Genomic DNA, 17731 nt, shown 5'->3' with positions numbered 1-17731 from the left:
CCATTGCCCATTCTCTCCATAGTTACCAAAGGAATCCTGCCAAAACTGCAATAGGAGCACGTCTGCTCAAACTCCACAGTGGCCCCCATTCTAGAGTGTGAAGTACTCACAGTGGCTGCAGGACTGGACATGCCCTGCCCCTGCTGCCTCTCTGACCACTCCCCTCCATCCCCCACACTCCCTCTGCCCCTCAAACCCACCAGGCACATGCCCACTCTGCTGGGAAGGTTCCTTCCCCAAAGATTCACACGGTTCAGCTCTCACATCCTTCAGGTATCTGAAGGATGTCACCTTACCTAAGAGTAACACCATAATATCCCTTTATATAAGCACTGTCCTAATACCTAACACATAGTAGTTACATGGCAGGCACCATTTTAAGAATTTTACATATGCCAATTTATTTAGTACAACTCATATAATAATAATATTACCCTCATGCTACCTATGAGGAAAGAGACACAGAGAAATTAAAGGGCTTGCCAAAGTCACACGGCCAGTAAGTAATGGGAATTCGCATTCCAACTCAGGCAGCCTGGCTCCAGTATTTCTGCTACACTGGCCCTACCCATGTCCCCACCCTTAACTTCCTGCTTTGTTTTCTCTCTGGTCTGCTTTGTTCGTGACTGCCCTGGGGCCCCAGATGGTGTCCAACAGAGAGCAGGTACTTGGCCATTACTTGTTGAATGAGTTAAAGAACGATTCAATCACACTGAGCTACCTGTTTCCCCTCCAAAGCTGTCATCAATCTGCTGCTGTACAGAAGTCACCAGATCACAAGTAAAATGCGAGCCGCTAGTTCCCACAGTGAAGGCGGTCTCCTTCACTGGCTGGAGGATGAGACAGTGACCTGGTGCCAGCTGAGCCAAGGAGCACCAGAACAAGTGGTCTTTCTGATAGCTGAAAACCAATGAGCAGCTACACCATGAATGGCAAAGCACAGCCTCAAACACCTTCATCACAGGAAATGCCAGGGGCAGGCCTACATTTTTTGGTTAAAAGCATATCTTTTGTTTTCCTGCCTGTTATGCCTTTATCAAACTATCTGTGGTTTACAGCCACATGTTTCAAATTCCAGACTAAGCACAAACATCCAACCTGTGCCAAACAGACTCAGCGAGCCAGAGAACAGAAATCACAGGAAGCCTAGAAACTCCCCAAAGTGTCAGACATGCCCATTATTTCTGGCATTTCATGGCAGAAATGCTACCCTTGGGTTATTACTTATAAATATTTCAAGGTACTGCAATGACACTGCTACTAAACAACACCTCAAACTTCTTGAAATCTTAGAAATTAAGATTGTTTTTATATTATTTTAGGGTTTAGCAAGTTTTTCTTAAGAAATGGAAACGTGCAGGTAAAATGAAGAAGTGTGAGAAATGACAGAGATAATGATGATGATGGTCATAATCATCCCACTGTCTCAAGACCACAGTGGTGTTTCCCCATCATCTGCCCCTAAATATAAATAAAAATTGCTCTCTGGCTTACCACGTTATCGCTAGTAAAGCCTCCTGTCTTTTTGAAACATGATTACATTTGAAAGTCCTGCTTACAAAGCCACGTGTTAAACTATGGTTTTTCTAGAATTCAAACTAAACCAGCTTTCTTAGACGGAGTCTCGCTCTGTCGCCCAGGCTGGAGTGCAGTGGCGCGATCTCAGCTCACTGCAAGCTCCGCCTCCCGGGTTCACGCCATTCTCCTGCCTCAGCCTCCTGAGTAGCTGAGACTACAGGTGCTTGCCACCACACCCGGCTAATTTTTTGTATTTTTAGTAGAGATGGGGTTTCACCGTATTAGCCAGGATGGCCTCGATCTCCTGACCTCATGATCCACCCGCCTCAGCCTCCCAAAGTACTGGGATTACAGGCATGAGCCACTGTGCCAGGCCCTAAATCACCTTTCTTTAACCTACATGGTAACTATATGTTTTCCAAAATCTGTATAATCAATTTATCTAAAAATTACCTTTGAAATTAGGAGACACTAATTTTTAAATCTAGAACTTATCTCGACATGCAATTTTGAAACTGTCAGGAATGAGGAGACAAATTGCTTATTACACTTCCGCTGGAGAACAATGAACAGCCCTGGGGTGGTACCCAGAGGGCCATCAGCCCCACAGATCCCACAAGGGGCAAGAGAAACAACCCAGCATTGTCAGTCTCTGTTCCATCCAGGATCCAGCGAGCCAGTGACAAGGCGGGGTTGGCAACAAGAAGACCATCACTAACCACAAAGACCCTGGCAAAGGGAAGCTGCTCATGAAACACAAACTGGATATGACAGCTTATTACAATTCCTGCCCATGAGTTCACATCCAAATTCACACTATCCATGGCAAATCTACACTATCACACTTTTACTAAAAGCAGGGACAGGACAAAGGAACAATTTCTTGCACACAAATGCGTTCTGGAGGTCAGTTAATTTAGAACAATTAAGTACTATTTAAATGAAAGAAAATCTATATTTAGTGGGGAAGAAAAACTCCACATTTTTCACTGAGCATGTGTGTCCAGTATCTTCATCAAGGAGAATATTTTAGGCATTTGATATGTAAGTATTTTGAAGAGATTTCTGAACCTCACTGACCTGTTAACTTACTTCTCAGATGATAAAGTATTGTACTGTGGAATTGAACATTTAGTACTATTTTTTAAAGGCTGAAATAGCCATCATTTCCTTCCACCTTTTCTGTTGATCAGCAAACAATCAACAGAGACCAAAATCTGAAAGAACAATTATATTTTAGAAGTTTCCAGTACAGTCCAAGTCCCAAATTTCCTGTTTAATCCTCCCGTGAGACAAATAACCACAAAATGTTTAAGGAGGCAGGCAGAGTACTCTGGTTATTTTTAATAGATCTGCCCAATGACTTTTCTTATGAGAGTAAAGGGTGCTAAACGAAGCCTAAAAACCATGAAATATTTAGAAGTAAAAGCACCTACTTACTGTCTGCAACTTATTCTCAAATGGTTCAGAAAAAAAAGTAGTAAGAAAGAAAAAAATGATAAAGCAAATGTGGCTTTATCACCAGTGTTAACACCAGTGATTATAGGTCTACTCCAACTTTAAGTTTCAAATTGTTTCAAAATGAAATGTTAAAGAACATGTATCAGCAGGATTATTACATAAAAGGATTATTTAAGATATGAACTACTTCCTACACCTACACACATGCTCCACCCCTCCTTCCCTCTGGTTTCCAAACAACCTCCGTCCTTTCCTAGTCAAGATCCTAGGAAAAGTAGTCTCTCACCTCCTACTCCTGGCTCCAAATAGCCTCAAAACATGGCTTCTGTCTCCCTCTCTCAATTAAAACTGTTCTCACCAGAGTCATCAATGACTTCCTACTTCCCAAATCCATCAGCACATTCCAGCTCTAACAGTCTTCCACCCTTCCTGGCAGAAATGCGGACTCCACTCCTGCTTCTCTGTCTCTCCATGCAGTCTCTTCCTCTAACCCTTACATTTTGCCCCAATTCCTGTCAGCTCTCCAGTGCACTGCCTTGAGAAGATTCTGAGGATCCCACAGGCTCCGTGGGAAACAGCAGTAATGGTTTAGTAATGTCTGCATGGGTGCAGAGTGGGAGGCAGAAGAGCAGGGCGGCAGCATGGCTCTACCTGGAACTTGACTTCCTTCTCTAAAGGCTCTCCTTCATGGGTAAACTCATCTCCTCCTTTAATTCCAACTATTTCTAATACCCACCAAAATCTACCTTTTAAGGGACACTCCTCCACTGACTTCCAGACCTACAGTGCCAACCACCCATAAGCAGTTCCATTTACTGTTCCACAGATGTGAACTCTTCTGCCACCAAAACATGCTCTTCTTTCCATAATCCCAAACTGAGTTAACGGCACCACTGATCACCCTGAAGCCAAACCACAAATACTAAAAATTTCCCTGATCTCTACTGTTCCCTCATCTCATATATCCAAATCTATTTGGAAGCTCCTCTCATTTCCATCACTGCTTCCACCACCTTGATTTAAGTCCTCATCATCTGTCGCCCGGACTATTCAATATCCTAGCATCTCTACGTCTCGCCTCCTCCACCCCTACATCCATTCTCCACGTTGCTTTATTAGGATTATCTTTTCAAAATACAAATCTAATTTCATTCGCAAAAAATTTTAAAACAAAAATTCAGTCATGCACTGCGTAACATTTTGGTCAACAGACTGCATGAATGACAGTAGTCCCTTGAGCTTATGATGGAGCTGAAAAATTCCTATCACCTAGTGACATCATAATGTAGTGCAACACATCAGTCCTGTGTTTGTGATGATGCTGGTGTAAACAAACCTACTGTGCTGCCAGTGAAACAGTTACAGCCAGGCACAGTAGCTCACAACGGTAATCTCAGAACTCTGGGAAGCCAAGGCAGGTGGATCACTTGAGGTCAGGAGTTCAACACCAGCCAGACCAACATGGTGAAACCCTGTATCTACTCAAAATACAAAAATTAGCTGGGCGTGATGGCACACACCTGTAATCCCAGCTACTTGGGAGACTGAGGCAGGAGAATAGCTTGAACCCGGGGGGGCAGAGGTTGCAGTGAGCCAAGATCACGCACTGCACTCCAGCCTGGATGGCAGAGCAAGACTCCGTCTCAAAAAAAAAAAAAAAGCCAAAACACAGTTAACTGTGAAACAGCCTCAGGCAGGGCTTGCAGAAGGTACCAGAAGAAGGCCTTGCTATCATGGGAGATAACAGCTCCACGAGTGCTGTCGCCTCTAAAGCCCTTCGAGTGTGTTGGAAATGGGTATTCAATGTCACAGAAATCAACCCTAAGACAAAGGATCTCTCAGCAAGGCTAATTTACTTTCTGCAGAAAGGGTGCTGCTCGCTAGCAGTTTTGCCAGACAGCACACACAAAAGAGACAGGGTCATTTATAGTCTGACGCGTCCACCCTATGGCTGTGTCCAGTTTCCATTGGCTGGAATGGGACCTCACATTCTGTACTTGTCCTGATTGGCTAGCAACTTAGAACTTCCCAAAAGAGACATACATAGAGGAGAACAAAGGTAACTTGTGGAATGCTGAGAAAGGCAAAAACACCTCCAAATAAGGAAGAGGAACAGGCTATTACCTAATGCTTGCTTGGGCCTGTACAGGTATGCCAGGGCAAATATCTAGCCTAAAAGATGCGGGCTAAGAACACAAAGTATATTGCTTTCTTTATTACAGCTAGCAGATATTTAAGAATATTAGCACAGGTCTTTGAGTAAATTTTGCTTCTAAGAGAGGCTACTATTTATTCTCAATTAGACTGGGAGGAAAGTCCCTTTGAAGAGGAACCTCTACTTCATTTTCCACAGAGTGGGACAGAGGTGCTGGTGAAAGACAGTGATATTGATGATCCTGACCCTGTGTAGGCCTGGCTAATGTGTGTGTTTGTGTCTTGTTTTTAACAAAAAAGTTTAAAAAGACAATACAAATTTTAAAACAGAAAACAGCATACAGAGTATGCACATAGAGAAAAAAAATATTTCTGTACAGCTATCCAATGTGTTTGTGTTATAACTGTTATTTCAAAAGTCAAAAAGTTTTAAAAATTTAAAGTTTATAAAGTAAAAATGTTACAGCAAGCTAAGATTAATTTACTAGTGAAGAAAAATATTTTGTATCAGTTTAGTGTGGCCTAGGTGTACAGTGTTTGCAAAGTCTCTGGTAGTATACACAAATGTTCTAGGCCTTCAGAGTCACTCTCCACTCACTTGCTAACTCACCCAGAGCAACTTCCAGTCCTACAAGCTCCATTCATGGAGATGGTAAACAGGCATACTATTTTTTATCTTCTATACTGTATTGTTACTGTACCTTTTCCATGTTTAGGGATGTTTAGATATACAAGTTCTTACCCACTGTGTTCAAATTACCTAAAGTCTTCAGTCCAGTCAGATGCTGTTCAAGTTTGTAGCCCAGGAGCAACAGGCTATACTATGCAGCCTACATGTGTAGTAGGTTAGACCATCTAGATTTGTGGGTAAGTACACTCTCTCATGTTCACACAATGATGAAATCACCTAATGAGACATTTCTCAGAAAGCACTTCTTAGAACGTACCACCTTCATTAAGTGACACAGCTGTATATGAAACAAAGGGGGAAAATAACACAAACCACATCAATAGCCCATCCCGTAGCCATCCCCAGTAGTTTCTTTATTCATACTCCCAAATTCATTACTCATACTCTATATGTTCCAAACATGAAAATGTCTTCTACTCCCCAAATACATCATGCTGTTTCATATCTCAGTATTTCAAACAGTTTTCCCTTGACTAAAAAGTTCTCATCCTACAAGCAAACTCCTACTTGTTTCTAAAAACTATTTTCAAATATCAAGTCTTGTAGGTAGACCATCCTAAACTCCCAACAAAGTACCTCCTATCCAGGCAATTTGTATGAGTCTCCGGTCTCATTATTTCACTACCTTTCAATTATAAAGCCATCTCTCCCACCACACTATGAGCCTGATGCGCAGCAGATGGCTAATAAACTGTGAGTTAATTTTATGTCCTTTTAATGACTCACATTGCTTCTGCTTCAAAGTTCTAAGCTTAGCATTCAAGGGTACCTAATTTTCCCTTATTTAGTTCTATTTCTCCAACCACCACCATAAGCCCTTGGAGGTCAACCAGCACTGCCTCAGAGATCTGCATCGCTCCAACGCAAACAGGGCCCTATACATCAGGAGTGATGGCAACACTCTGTGGGTCATGCAGGCTAAGTGACATTTCTAGCCAGCCCATGTGTTATACCCAGGTACACTTTCACTATTGCTTTACTAGGACTTTTAAACTATTATTCAAAATGCAACAATGAATCTAAGTTCTTTAAAATTATGTCATCATTTTAACTAAAACTATGAATGGGAACTTTTCCTTTCATACAGACTTTATAACAATGGGTATTCTCTTAAGTATGATCATTTTAAATTATACAGCCAAATTCGTTTTCCAGAGAAACACATTTTTATTTTACAAATAATATGTAATTAACTTCATTTAATGAAATGAACTTTATTAAATACATCTACACCTTAAAATAAGATACACCAGCATGAACTCTTACCAAGTTTATGCTAATAACCTACTGCTTTTTCTTTTCTATTTTCATACAGGGCCCTCACTCTGTCGCCCAGGCTGGAGTGCAGTGGCACAATCTCAGCTCATGCAACCTCCGTCTCCTGGGCTCAAGCAATCCTCCCACCTCAGCTTCCCAAGTAGCTAGGACTACAGGCACGTGCTACCATCCCTGGCTATTTCCTTTTTTATTTTTAGTTGAGATGAGGTTTTGCCCATGTTGCCCAGGCCAGTCTTGAACTCCTGAGCTCAACTGATCCTCCCGCCTCGGCCTCGCAGCCACCGCACCCTGCCTCCTACTGCTTTTTCCATTGAAAAGCCCAATTGCTAAGCTAAAGCATAGTAATAATAGGGCCCTAAAATTAAGAAAACAAGAAACGTACACAATGCAGATACATAGGAAACTCTGTACCACTCTCTAAGGCCACAAACACTTAACATCAGGGAAAGCTCTTATTCATCTTGTCTCTGTTCCTTCCAAAGTGAAAGTCATTTCAAAGAAGACTGCTTCTGCTTCTTTGCTAACAACAGTTTAAAGGCCAACTTGTTCTTGGCTTACAATGGTTCCATTCTGCAACATGGTAAAACAAGGCGGTATTCAGAAGAGGCCAAAACACCTGTCAGTGCTACAGACTCTCCCCGACCCTCATACCACATGGGGCCCCATTCTAGCTCCTTATGGGACTCTTCCTTTCCATTTCAGGCAAATGGGGTCTTATAAGTGGTGCTAACAATACAGAATCACTTCTGAATTGGCAATTGCATACTCTCTCTTCTAGAGAAAAATCCAAAGCAATATAATAGAAATAAGAGCACCCATCCTTAACTTCACAGGTACACCTGTTAAAACAAAATGATGTGTCAAAAGAGATGTCTTAAAATAGCAATGACACGTGAAAATCTAGACTTCTTTCAGCTTAGTTTATGAGTTAAGACTACCTCTCTTGTAGCATAACTAACAAATCTATGTAATGCTTCTCAGAAGTAAAGATAAGCAGGGACTGGAGTCCCATGTGTGCAATTACACTTCATTCTACTTTGGAAACTGCTCTAGGCTCCGTCCTTTCTGCTGCCCAGAATCACTCTTTCTAGGAGCTGATTGTGAAATTCTCTCCCATAGGTGATCACCACCACAAAGCTGTGCCCCGGATAGGGGTCTACAATAGCAGAATACGCTGCAATCAAGAAAACTTGAAGCTTATTCTGAAGACATGTAGGAAAGAGTCAGCACTAGGAAGGGTGGGAAGCAAGGGTCTAGAGCAGGGTAGGCAGATCCAGGCCAGGCTGTTTTCATAAGCAAACCTGAAATGGAGCAGCCAGGACTGTTCTCTTACATCTCGTCTACTCTTGCTTCTGAGGTTCAACAGCAGAGTTGAGCAGTTCAGAGACCATTTGGCCCTTTCCAGAGAACCTCTGCTAACCTCTGCTCCAGAGTGGCCAGGGACACAAGGACATGAGAAACAGCACAGGGGTGAGTTCCCTGAGTTTCCTTTTTGCCTCACGTATCTCAGATAAAAGCTGAAGAAGGAGACAATCTGCAAACATGAAGGGTGCAGACCAAAAGAACACCTGCTCTCTCTGTCCAAAGAACAGAAAGGAGCCTATCTAGCAAGACAGAACATTTTTAGATAATAACCACTCTACTCCAGACAGGTGCCAAAAACGACTGTGGCTCCAGTCCCATCCACACCAACAAAGGCTGAGTGTGAAGCCTAAACTTTTGCCATTGTGAAATGGTAATGAGATGCCCCAACACCTCTAGGTCCAGGAAGGCCAAGTAGGGGGCCAAGACTTTCATCCTCCACTGCCAGTAATAACCAGCCCCCTACACTGCTGCACTATCAATGAAAACAACATGGAGAGGTGAGACTCCCACCAACTATAACAAAGAGCCCCAGCCACACCCCGTCAGTGTCAACAGTGGCTAAGTAAAATCTGAACTTCTGTCTCCACCTGGCAGTAACAAGGGAGTGGCCCACCATCCTCTGCCAGAGCAATGCCATAAGTCAACTAAAACAGAAGGTTTAAATAAGATCCAAAATGTCCAGGAGGTTTCAATTAAAAAAAAAATCACTCATCCTACCAAGAAGCTAGATCTCAAGCTGTACAAAATGAAGAAAATACATGCCAGCATTGAGATGACAGAAATGTTCAAGTTACCTGACAGATTTTAAAGCAAACATTATAAGACTCTTCAATGAACAAGGACACACGCACACACACTTGAAACAAAAAAAAAGAGAGGCAGCAAAGAAAAAGAGGCTCAGCTCAGCAAAGAAATAAAAGCTATAAACAAGTACCAAATGGAAATTTTAGAACTGAAAAATATAACAACAGAAGTAAAAAGCTCAGTAGATGTGCTCAACAGCAGAACAGAAGAAAGAATCAGTGAACTGAAAGATGGAACAAAAGAAATTACCCAAACTTAACAAGAGAGATAAATCGACAAATAGACCAGAATGAAAAAAAGCTAATAATAGAGCCACAGGGACTTGTGGGACTGTGAAAAAAGAACTAACATTCTCATCATCAGAGTACCAAGGGAGAAAAGACAGCGGGCAGGGCTTGGAAAGTATATGAAGAAATAACAGCTGAAAAGTTCCCAAATTTGGCAAGAAACAGAAACCCAGGATTCAAAAAGCTAGTTAAACTTTGAAAAACTAAAGACAGAGAAATTCTTGAAAGCAGCCAAAGAAAGATGACACCTACCTATAAGGAAAAAACAATTTGAATGACAGCTGATTGTTCATCAGAAAACAGGAAACGCCAGAAGAAAGTGGCACGATGCTTGCCAGGGATTGAAAGAAAAGCGGTGACAACCCAGAATCCTATATCAGCAAAAATATCATTAAGGAATGAAGAGGAAATCAAGATATTTTCATGAAACTATGAGAAACTGTCACCAGCAGACCTACCCTGAAAGAATGGCTAAACAAAGTTCTCTAAATGAAAAGGAAATCAAATAAATCAACCTTGGAACATCAGGAAGAAAGAAAGAAGAGGGTGTGTAAAAACAAACGTAAAATGTAAAAGGCTTTCCTCCTTCTCTTGAATTTTCCAAACCACATTTGACAATTGAAGCAAACAGTGTAACGATGTCTACTGTGGTTCTAAATGTATACAGGAGAAATATTTAAGACAATTACATAGCTCCCACATGTACCAAATGACTTGTTATAAACAAAAATATTCACTGAATAATAGTGAAAGATTACAAATAAATGTCCATTAATAGAGGGCTGGTTAACTTAACAATGATACAGCCATACAACAGAATATTATATAACTATTAAAAAGACAGTTAGGCCAAGCACGATGGCTCACGACTGTAACCCGGGCACTTTGGAAGGCTGAGGCAGGAGGATCACCTGAGCCCAAGAGTTCAAGACTAGCCTGGGAAACATAGTGAGATCTTACCACTAAAAAAAAATTTTTTTTTTTTAATTAGTCAGGCATGGTGGTGTGCACCTATAATCCCAGCTACTTGGAAGGCTGAGGTGGGAGGACAGCTTTAGCCTGGCAGGCTGAGGCTGTAGTGAGCTGTGATTGCACCACTACACTCCAGCCTGGGAAACAGAAAAGGCCTTGTCTCAGGAAAAAAAAAAAAAGAACTCTGAAGATATGTTGTTATGGACAACAAGCAGGGCCATAGCAGTGTCTCCTGGATGCTATCATTTGTATGAAGATAAATACGCATGCAGAGACTCTCGAGAGACAGACACACAGAAGCTGGTAAGAGTATTTGCTGCCAAGCAGAGAACTGGCATCCAGCGATCAGAGTAGGCTGTGGGGTGAAGGGGACAAGTTTTCCTGTACACTATTTTCATTCCTTTCCAGTTTATTACCTATTTAGTATTGTTAATTTTAAAAACTTTTAAAAGAAAGTAAAAAATTCCCAACCCAAAAGCAAGACTTGGAAGGATTCAGCTAAAGCAAAGGGGAAACAGTAAAACAGTGCTTCCATGATAGCTAGGTGTTTACATGTATTTAAACATGGCTACAGATTTTATGAAATCCTGGAAAAAAACCTTTTCTCACTCTATTCATACTAGCTTCATCGAAAAAACCTTTTCTCACTCTATTCATACTAGCTTCATCGAAAAGGTGGTGGTGGTGTTTTTTATTTTTTGTTTTTGAGACAGAGTCTGGCTCTGTAGCCCAGGCTAGAGTGCTGGAGCGTAGTGGTGTGATCTCGGCTCACTGTAACCTTTGCCTCCCCAGCTCAAGCGATCCTCCCAACTCATCCTCCGGAGTAGCTGGGACTAAAGGCACACGCCACCACGACTGGTTAATTTTTGTGTTTTTTGTAGAGACAGGTTTTTGCCATGTTACCCAGCTGATCTCGAACTCCTGGGCTTAAGTGATCCTCCCCTCTCCACCTCCCGAAGTGCCTGAAAATGATACTTTAAATAGCCAAATAATAATTTATTGAAAAGTGTTCTATGAATGTTGACCCTAAGGCCACACCTAGGGAAAAATTTGATTTCAAATTATTAGGCCTTTGCCTGAAGACACAGCAAATGTGACATCAGACTCTCAAGGATCCTGGCATTGCAAACCCAGTTCCATCAAGTGACGCTGATATGATTTGGCTCTGTGTCCCCAACCAAATTTCACCTTGAATTGTAATAATCCCCATGTGTCAATGGTGGGGCCAGGTGGAGATAACTGAATCATGGGGGCAGTTTCCCTCCTACTGTTCTCATGATAGTGAGTTCTCACAAGATCTGATGGTTTTATAAGTGTTTGGCATTTCCCCTGCTGTCATTTCTTCTCTTGCCTGCTGACACGTAAGACATGTCTTCCGCCTTCCACCATGATTGTCAGGCCTCTCCAGCCATGTGGAACTGTGAGTCCATTAAATCTCTTTTTCTTTATAAATTACCCAGTCTCAGGTATATCTTTATTAGCAGCGTGAGAAAAGACTAATACAGTTACCAAATATAAAACTTAAAACTGAATATTACAGATCATGAACCTGTAAACCAAATCACCAACAGAGAAGGAAAAAAAACAGGAAAAAATTAACTCATTTTAAGATTTTTGAAGATTTCATTTTCATCCAACGTACAGAAGTCAAAGCCACCACCAGTTCTAAAAAGGTAACATATTTAAGGATCTCAAAGTCATGGAGGAAAAGAGCAACATGTGGGTAAGAGCAAGTGCTGTGCCTCCAGTGTCCTTCCACGAAGCTCTGCCACAAGTCAGAGATCCACAACCCCAGAAACATCATGACCCCCACAACAGCTCTCTCCCTGGAGCAGGGCCCCAAGCTCAAGTGAAACCAGGTCCTACACCGTCAGCCTCCAGAGACTAACTGGAAACCCTTCAACCAACTGCAGGGTAAAGCCAGCAGCAGCAGAAAACCTAACCCCAAGAGCCAGGAGCAAGAGCTTCTGACAAACGGGGAGGGCAGAGGTCACTTTATGCCCAAGATAATCTTTCTAGATACCTGCTGAGAGGTGGGGGACCCATAAAGATCAGCTCACCAGGAAAATGTGAACACTGCATCCCACCACCGCACACACCTTTCTAAAGCCCTGCCTTTCCAAAAGGCAATGTCCAAATCCCTGCTTGGCACTCAGGGTCCCACAAGTCACTCCTGGGCTTCCCTCCTGGCCTTGTCCAGTCCCCATGTCACACTTCCCCATGGCCTGGCTGCTGCTGCTGCCCCACCCCTGCCCAACTCTCCAGCTCCCATGTCTGGGCTTCTCTCTCCACCTGCAACGGCCTCTTGTTCACTATCTAAATTTCATCCCTCTTTCATAACCGAACTTCCTTCCTTTCTGGAACTTCTGCTGACCACCTCCCACCCAGAATTAACTTCCTCCTTCCAAACTACAGGAGGCACTATCCATCGTCACTACTACCATCATTTAGGAGGAGGAACTTAAACATCTTAGCCATTATCTGTGCCAGATGTTCTCCCATTTAATTCTCACCAATACCTAGCATTTGGTTCCCACAGCAGAGAGGAAGAACCTGAGGCCCAGAGAGATTTAATGAGAGCCTCCGAGCACATGTTCACTGGGTCCTCAACACAAAAGCTTCTGACTATACCAACAGCTCGCAAGGTTTGTGACTGAAATAGTCTAATAAACAAAAGTGTGTAAACAGGTAACCCAGAAAGAACACAGAGATGTAACGGCAGCTTGACTGTGTCATGTTTTATCTTTAAAATAAAGGTTAAGCATTGTATTGTACAAGACAATGTGTGTGATTATTTTAGTATAGAAATCATCTCTCATATTACTTATCCTCAGGTAGAACCAGTCCTCCACACAGATGGGCCACACGGGCCTATGAGAGAGCCCGATATGACCCACTAGGCCACACTGTTCCCCAAGGGTATGGGGCAGGTTTATTCCACACATTGGGCTTAATCCCTTACAAGGCGCCTTTATGTACATCCTATCTTATTTCAACTGCACAATGAGCCTGTCCATAGGTAGAATGGATAGTTATTTCCATTATCTCACAGACGAGGAAACTGATTACCAGGTAAGTATAAGTGCCTTACCCTGTAGCTATTGAAGGCCCTGGCAGAGATAGGGACCTGGAGCTTCCGACTCCTAGCCTTGTAATCCATGTTTCCAACCATCCTCTTCTGTTTATCGGCCCTTGATAGACACTCTCCCCAGCCATCTCTCAGACTCATGAAATCCACATGTTGATGCCTCAACTCATTGCCCCAATCCAGGTGCAGCCTCTGCAAGGCAGGGGGGCTTTGGGTTTCCTCACTTGCCTCCTTGCCCCCTGCCTTCTTCACCAGTCCATCATCCCACAGCGCTTAGCACAGATCATTCTGTTCTCTGACATTCTCAAAGTAAAAAGGAGTCGAGAAGCAGGAGATACATTAAGTAGAAAGAAAGGGTAAGGGGCACAAAGTGATGAAAGGGGAGAAAAATAGAAGCAATAAGTAACTGAGAGAGCAGAAAAGAGTCTTATCCAAGCAGCAGCCCCAGCTGAGAAGGGCAAATGTGCCTAGACATGGGTCAAAAAATACAGTCATTCTCAGAACTGTGATATGAAGAAGGCAAACAGGGAAACTCATTCTGAAAATACCTACTTATTGGTTTCATTCAAAGCATACCTCTGAATAAAGAGTAATACTTCCTAAGTGGAAAGGACACTCTTGCTCTTAAATGTTTTGTAAAAAGAGTTTGACAAAGGATCACTTAAGGACAAAATTTACACCAAGAAAAACAGAGTTCAAAATTAATCACTTCCCATTTGAAAACTTTTTTAAATACCATTTGTCAAATAGTGCAAGTCTCTCAAATCATAAAATCATATATGTGTAGTATTAGTCCCAAAAGTAAGGGCAGGACAAAACTCTCCCGTCCATAGCCGGGCTCCGTCCCTGAGGATGCACCACTCCAAGTGTGCTCAGCTGGGCACTCCATCAGGGTCATAATGCATTTGTGAGTGGAGAGATTACACAGCCATCACTTTTCCCTGAACCCATCACACCCAAATCCCCATTTCAGACAGAGGGAGACAACATAATTACTCATGGCAATGGGCCAGTCTTTTCCAGACTTACAGCCTTTTGTGGGTAAAAACCAAAGCCACAATGAACGTCCACATCAGCATCACATTAGCAAGATGGGCCTCACCCGCCTTCATGCTACATGTCACTGGTTTTTAATACCCTAAAGAGAATAAATTAATAGAAGATTATTTTCCAGCAAAGACAATTCACAGGCAGGCTCTTGCTCCCCTTCCCTCTCTGTCACTCACAAGTGTGTAAATATGACTGATGAGATTTGTAGCACTTAAGTTCACATACAAGGAAATACTGCCAATACTAGTCAAATTCCTGTGGTAACATGCATCACTTTCAGAAACAACTATTTCTTAGCCAGGTGCAGTGGCTCACGCCTGTAATCCTAGCACTTTGGGGAGGCCAAGGCAGAAGGATCACCTGAGGTCAGGAGTTCGAGACCAGCCTGGCCAACATGGTGAAACTTCATCTCTACTAAAAATACAAAAAATTAGTCAGGCGTGGTGGCACGTGCCTCTGGTCCCAGCTACTGGGGAGGCTGAGGCAGGAGAATCGCTTGAACCCAAGAGGCGGAGACTGCAGTGAGCCGAGATCGCACCACTGTACTCCAGCCTGGGTCACAAGAGCGAAACTTCATCTCAAAAAACAACTATTTCTTAAGATGGTAGAACCAAGACTATTAATACATGTATCATACACTAGAAAATCCATGTTTTTATCTTTTTATTTACAATAACTAACATATCTGTCTAATTTTTCTACTTTGGAACACTGAACATCATTTTCCACACCTTTTCTTTGATGACTGTTGTGTTATACTATTTGACAAGAATCTGTCAAATAATTACCCTGAAATCTTCTTATGGTACTGAAGGTATGAAAAGAAACCCCAAAATAGAGGTTTTATTAGATAAATAAAAATAAGGCTGAAAAACGTTCTAGAAGTTGAAAAAAGTAAATTTAAAAGCCGAGAAGAGACTACAAAGGAAAAATGTATTTTTATTTCATTCAAAAGGTTTTACAATAGGAGGAAGGAGATAATCAATGAAAAAACCCACCTTAGTTTACAGGTAGTATCTTTTTTATTATTTTTTGTAGAGACAGGGATCTCACTATGTTGCCCAGGCTGGTCTTTAACTCCTGGGTTCAAGGGATCTTCCCACCTCAGCCTCCCAAAGTGCTGGGATTACAGGTATGAGCCACCGTGCCCAGCTTACAGGTAGTTATCTTAAAGAGATGTTAACCTCATATGCACATCAAGAATCTGAATGCTCACTCAGCTGGTAAAATCAAGGTGGTAATGCTAATGGCACGTTAGTCTAGTTCAAAATATTTTTTAGTATTCTTAACCACATTCCAGACACATTAAGGATCAAATAAGATGCTGGCAAAAAAGACAGCAAAGGAACACACTGAGCCCTGGGGCACCTTTGCCCCCAGGACAGCACTCAAGCAAGACCGCAGAAGCATCTAGACTGGGCTCTGCCGCTGACCAGCTGCAACTTCTCTGAGCAGCAGACTCCTCAGCTGTGAAGCTAGAGGGTTAACTCGATGTTCTCTTAAGGCTACCTTCCTGCTTTAAAATTACACATGGTGAAGAAACTACTCACGAAGATGAAGGAGATAAAATTTATTGGAGTGCTTGCCCATTATTAGGCTGTATAATTAAAAGATTTGTTTTGTCTCTCACATTCTAATAATGGATTTTTCCTAGGGAGAACAGAAAAGTTACTTTTCAGAAAACATTTTAATTTCCAAAGTTAACCATAATTAAATTTATGAAACCCAAAATGTGAACTTGTTTTTGTTTTCATATTAAGGAAATTTCATCTTGTGATCCTAAGCTTTCAGTGGAAGGAACAGATTGCCTCTCCCAATAAGATGGCTGGTGGATGGATATATATGCTCTACCAAACAGCTTATTAGGAACAAGTACTTATACCCATACTCTTATACCCAAAGCATAGCGTAGTATGTTCAGTTATTAAGTCAAGTGTCATGAAAATTATATGAAGGTCTCACTAAAGTTCAAAGTTTCAATCAAAGGTAAGCAGTTTGACAGAAATATTGGTCATTTACTTACAAAATCTAGAGAATCCCCATTTATTAGTGCTTACTTAGTATCAGCACTCTTAGGTTCTTTGCTATAATTTCATTTAATCATCTTAACAGTCATCTTAACCACATTAAGAGGTAGCTATCATTATTCTCATTTTACAAATCAAGAAACTGAAGTGGAGAGAAATTAAAACACCTTCCCAAAGCAGAACAGCAAGTCACGGAGCCAAGATTCCAACACAGCACTTACAATTCAAATCTAATGATCCTTCCCCCCTACACTTAGACAATCTGGGTTAGCTTATACTAATAAAAATACGTCACATGGCTCAACTATTTAAGTTACTGATATGCAAGATGATTCTCACACTGACATTCGCTCCATAATATGACCTCCCTATCTGTGCTGGTGCCACTCCTTGACAAGAGAAAATGAACCATAATTTTTCTCAGACACAGAACTGAATACCTTATAAACTTCCATACCAACAAATCCATGATGTCTTTATTTTACAGATGTAAAAACAGAGGATCACAATAGGAGGCTAATCTCTGGTGGTTTAGAGACTAAGAGAAAAAAACAACAAAAAACTAGGAGGCTAAGTAACCAATCTAAGAAGGCCACACCCTCTGAGTGGTAGAACCGAGGTCTAACATAGCCTATGAGGCTCCAAGCCTGGGACCTGATGCTTAGGATGCTTCTTTTTCCCCAACAAAACGAGCATGGCTTTACTGGATTCTGCAGGAAGAACACGTATCAAAACTCTAAAGAATGACAGTTCAGTCAATGAAAATGAAGTTAAAAATACAGCATTCGTTTCCAAAGCATTGACAGACTGTGCTACAACCTCAAGAAATGTTTCTCTCTCTCTCCCCCTCCACCACACACAGACTGGTGTGAGGAAGGGGATGAGTGAGAGAGAGAGAGAGAGAGAGAGAGAGAGAGAGAGAGAGAGAGAGAGAGAGAGAGAGAGAGAGAGAAGGGGAGGGGGGAGGGGAGGGGAAGGGGAGGGAAGGGGGAAGGGGGAGGGGGGAGGGGGGAAGATGGGAGGGGAGGGGGAGGGG

The 17731-nt window shown here is 42.1% G+C and overlaps 1 protein-coding gene and 1 long non-coding RNA gene across 16 annotated transcripts in view; one reads left to right on the top strand and one right to left on the bottom strand.

Annotated features, from left to right (window-relative positions):
* CCNY (cyclin Y) overlaps nt 1-17731 on the bottom strand; it is a 308606-nt gene that overhangs the window by 113493 nt on the left and 177382 nt on the right. Inside the window, exon 1 of one of the 15 annotated variants that reach the window (XM_063727287.1) lies at nt 722-1504. The exons of the other annotated variants lie outside the window; for them this stretch is intronic. Within the exon in view, the coding sequence (XP_063583357.1) occupies nt 722-959 (238 nt within the window). The 5' untranslated portion in view covers nt 960-1504. Of the gene's footprint in view, nt 1-721; nt 1505-17731 lie in introns of those variants that run through there. 15 annotated transcript variants of the gene reach the window in all.
* Nucleotides 4352-13299, top strand: LOC129048430 (uncharacterized). The gene is made up of 4 exons (XR_010141404.1): nt 4352-5128; nt 6613-6781; nt 7140-10833; nt 11323-13299. It is a non-coding gene; the product is annotated as an uncharacterized LOC129048430 (long non-coding RNA).

Source organism: Pongo abelii, chromosome 8 (genome assembly GCF_028885655.2).
Source record: "Pongo abelii isolate AG06213 chromosome 8, NHGRI_mPonAbe1-v2.0_pri, whole genome shotgun sequence".
In the NCBI taxonomy this organism is placed as follows: Eukaryota; Metazoa; Chordata; class Mammalia; order Primates; family Hominidae; genus Pongo; species Pongo abelii.
The sequence above is the reverse complement of the archived record's forward strand: the minus strand, read 5'-3'. Positions and strand labels throughout refer to the sequence as shown.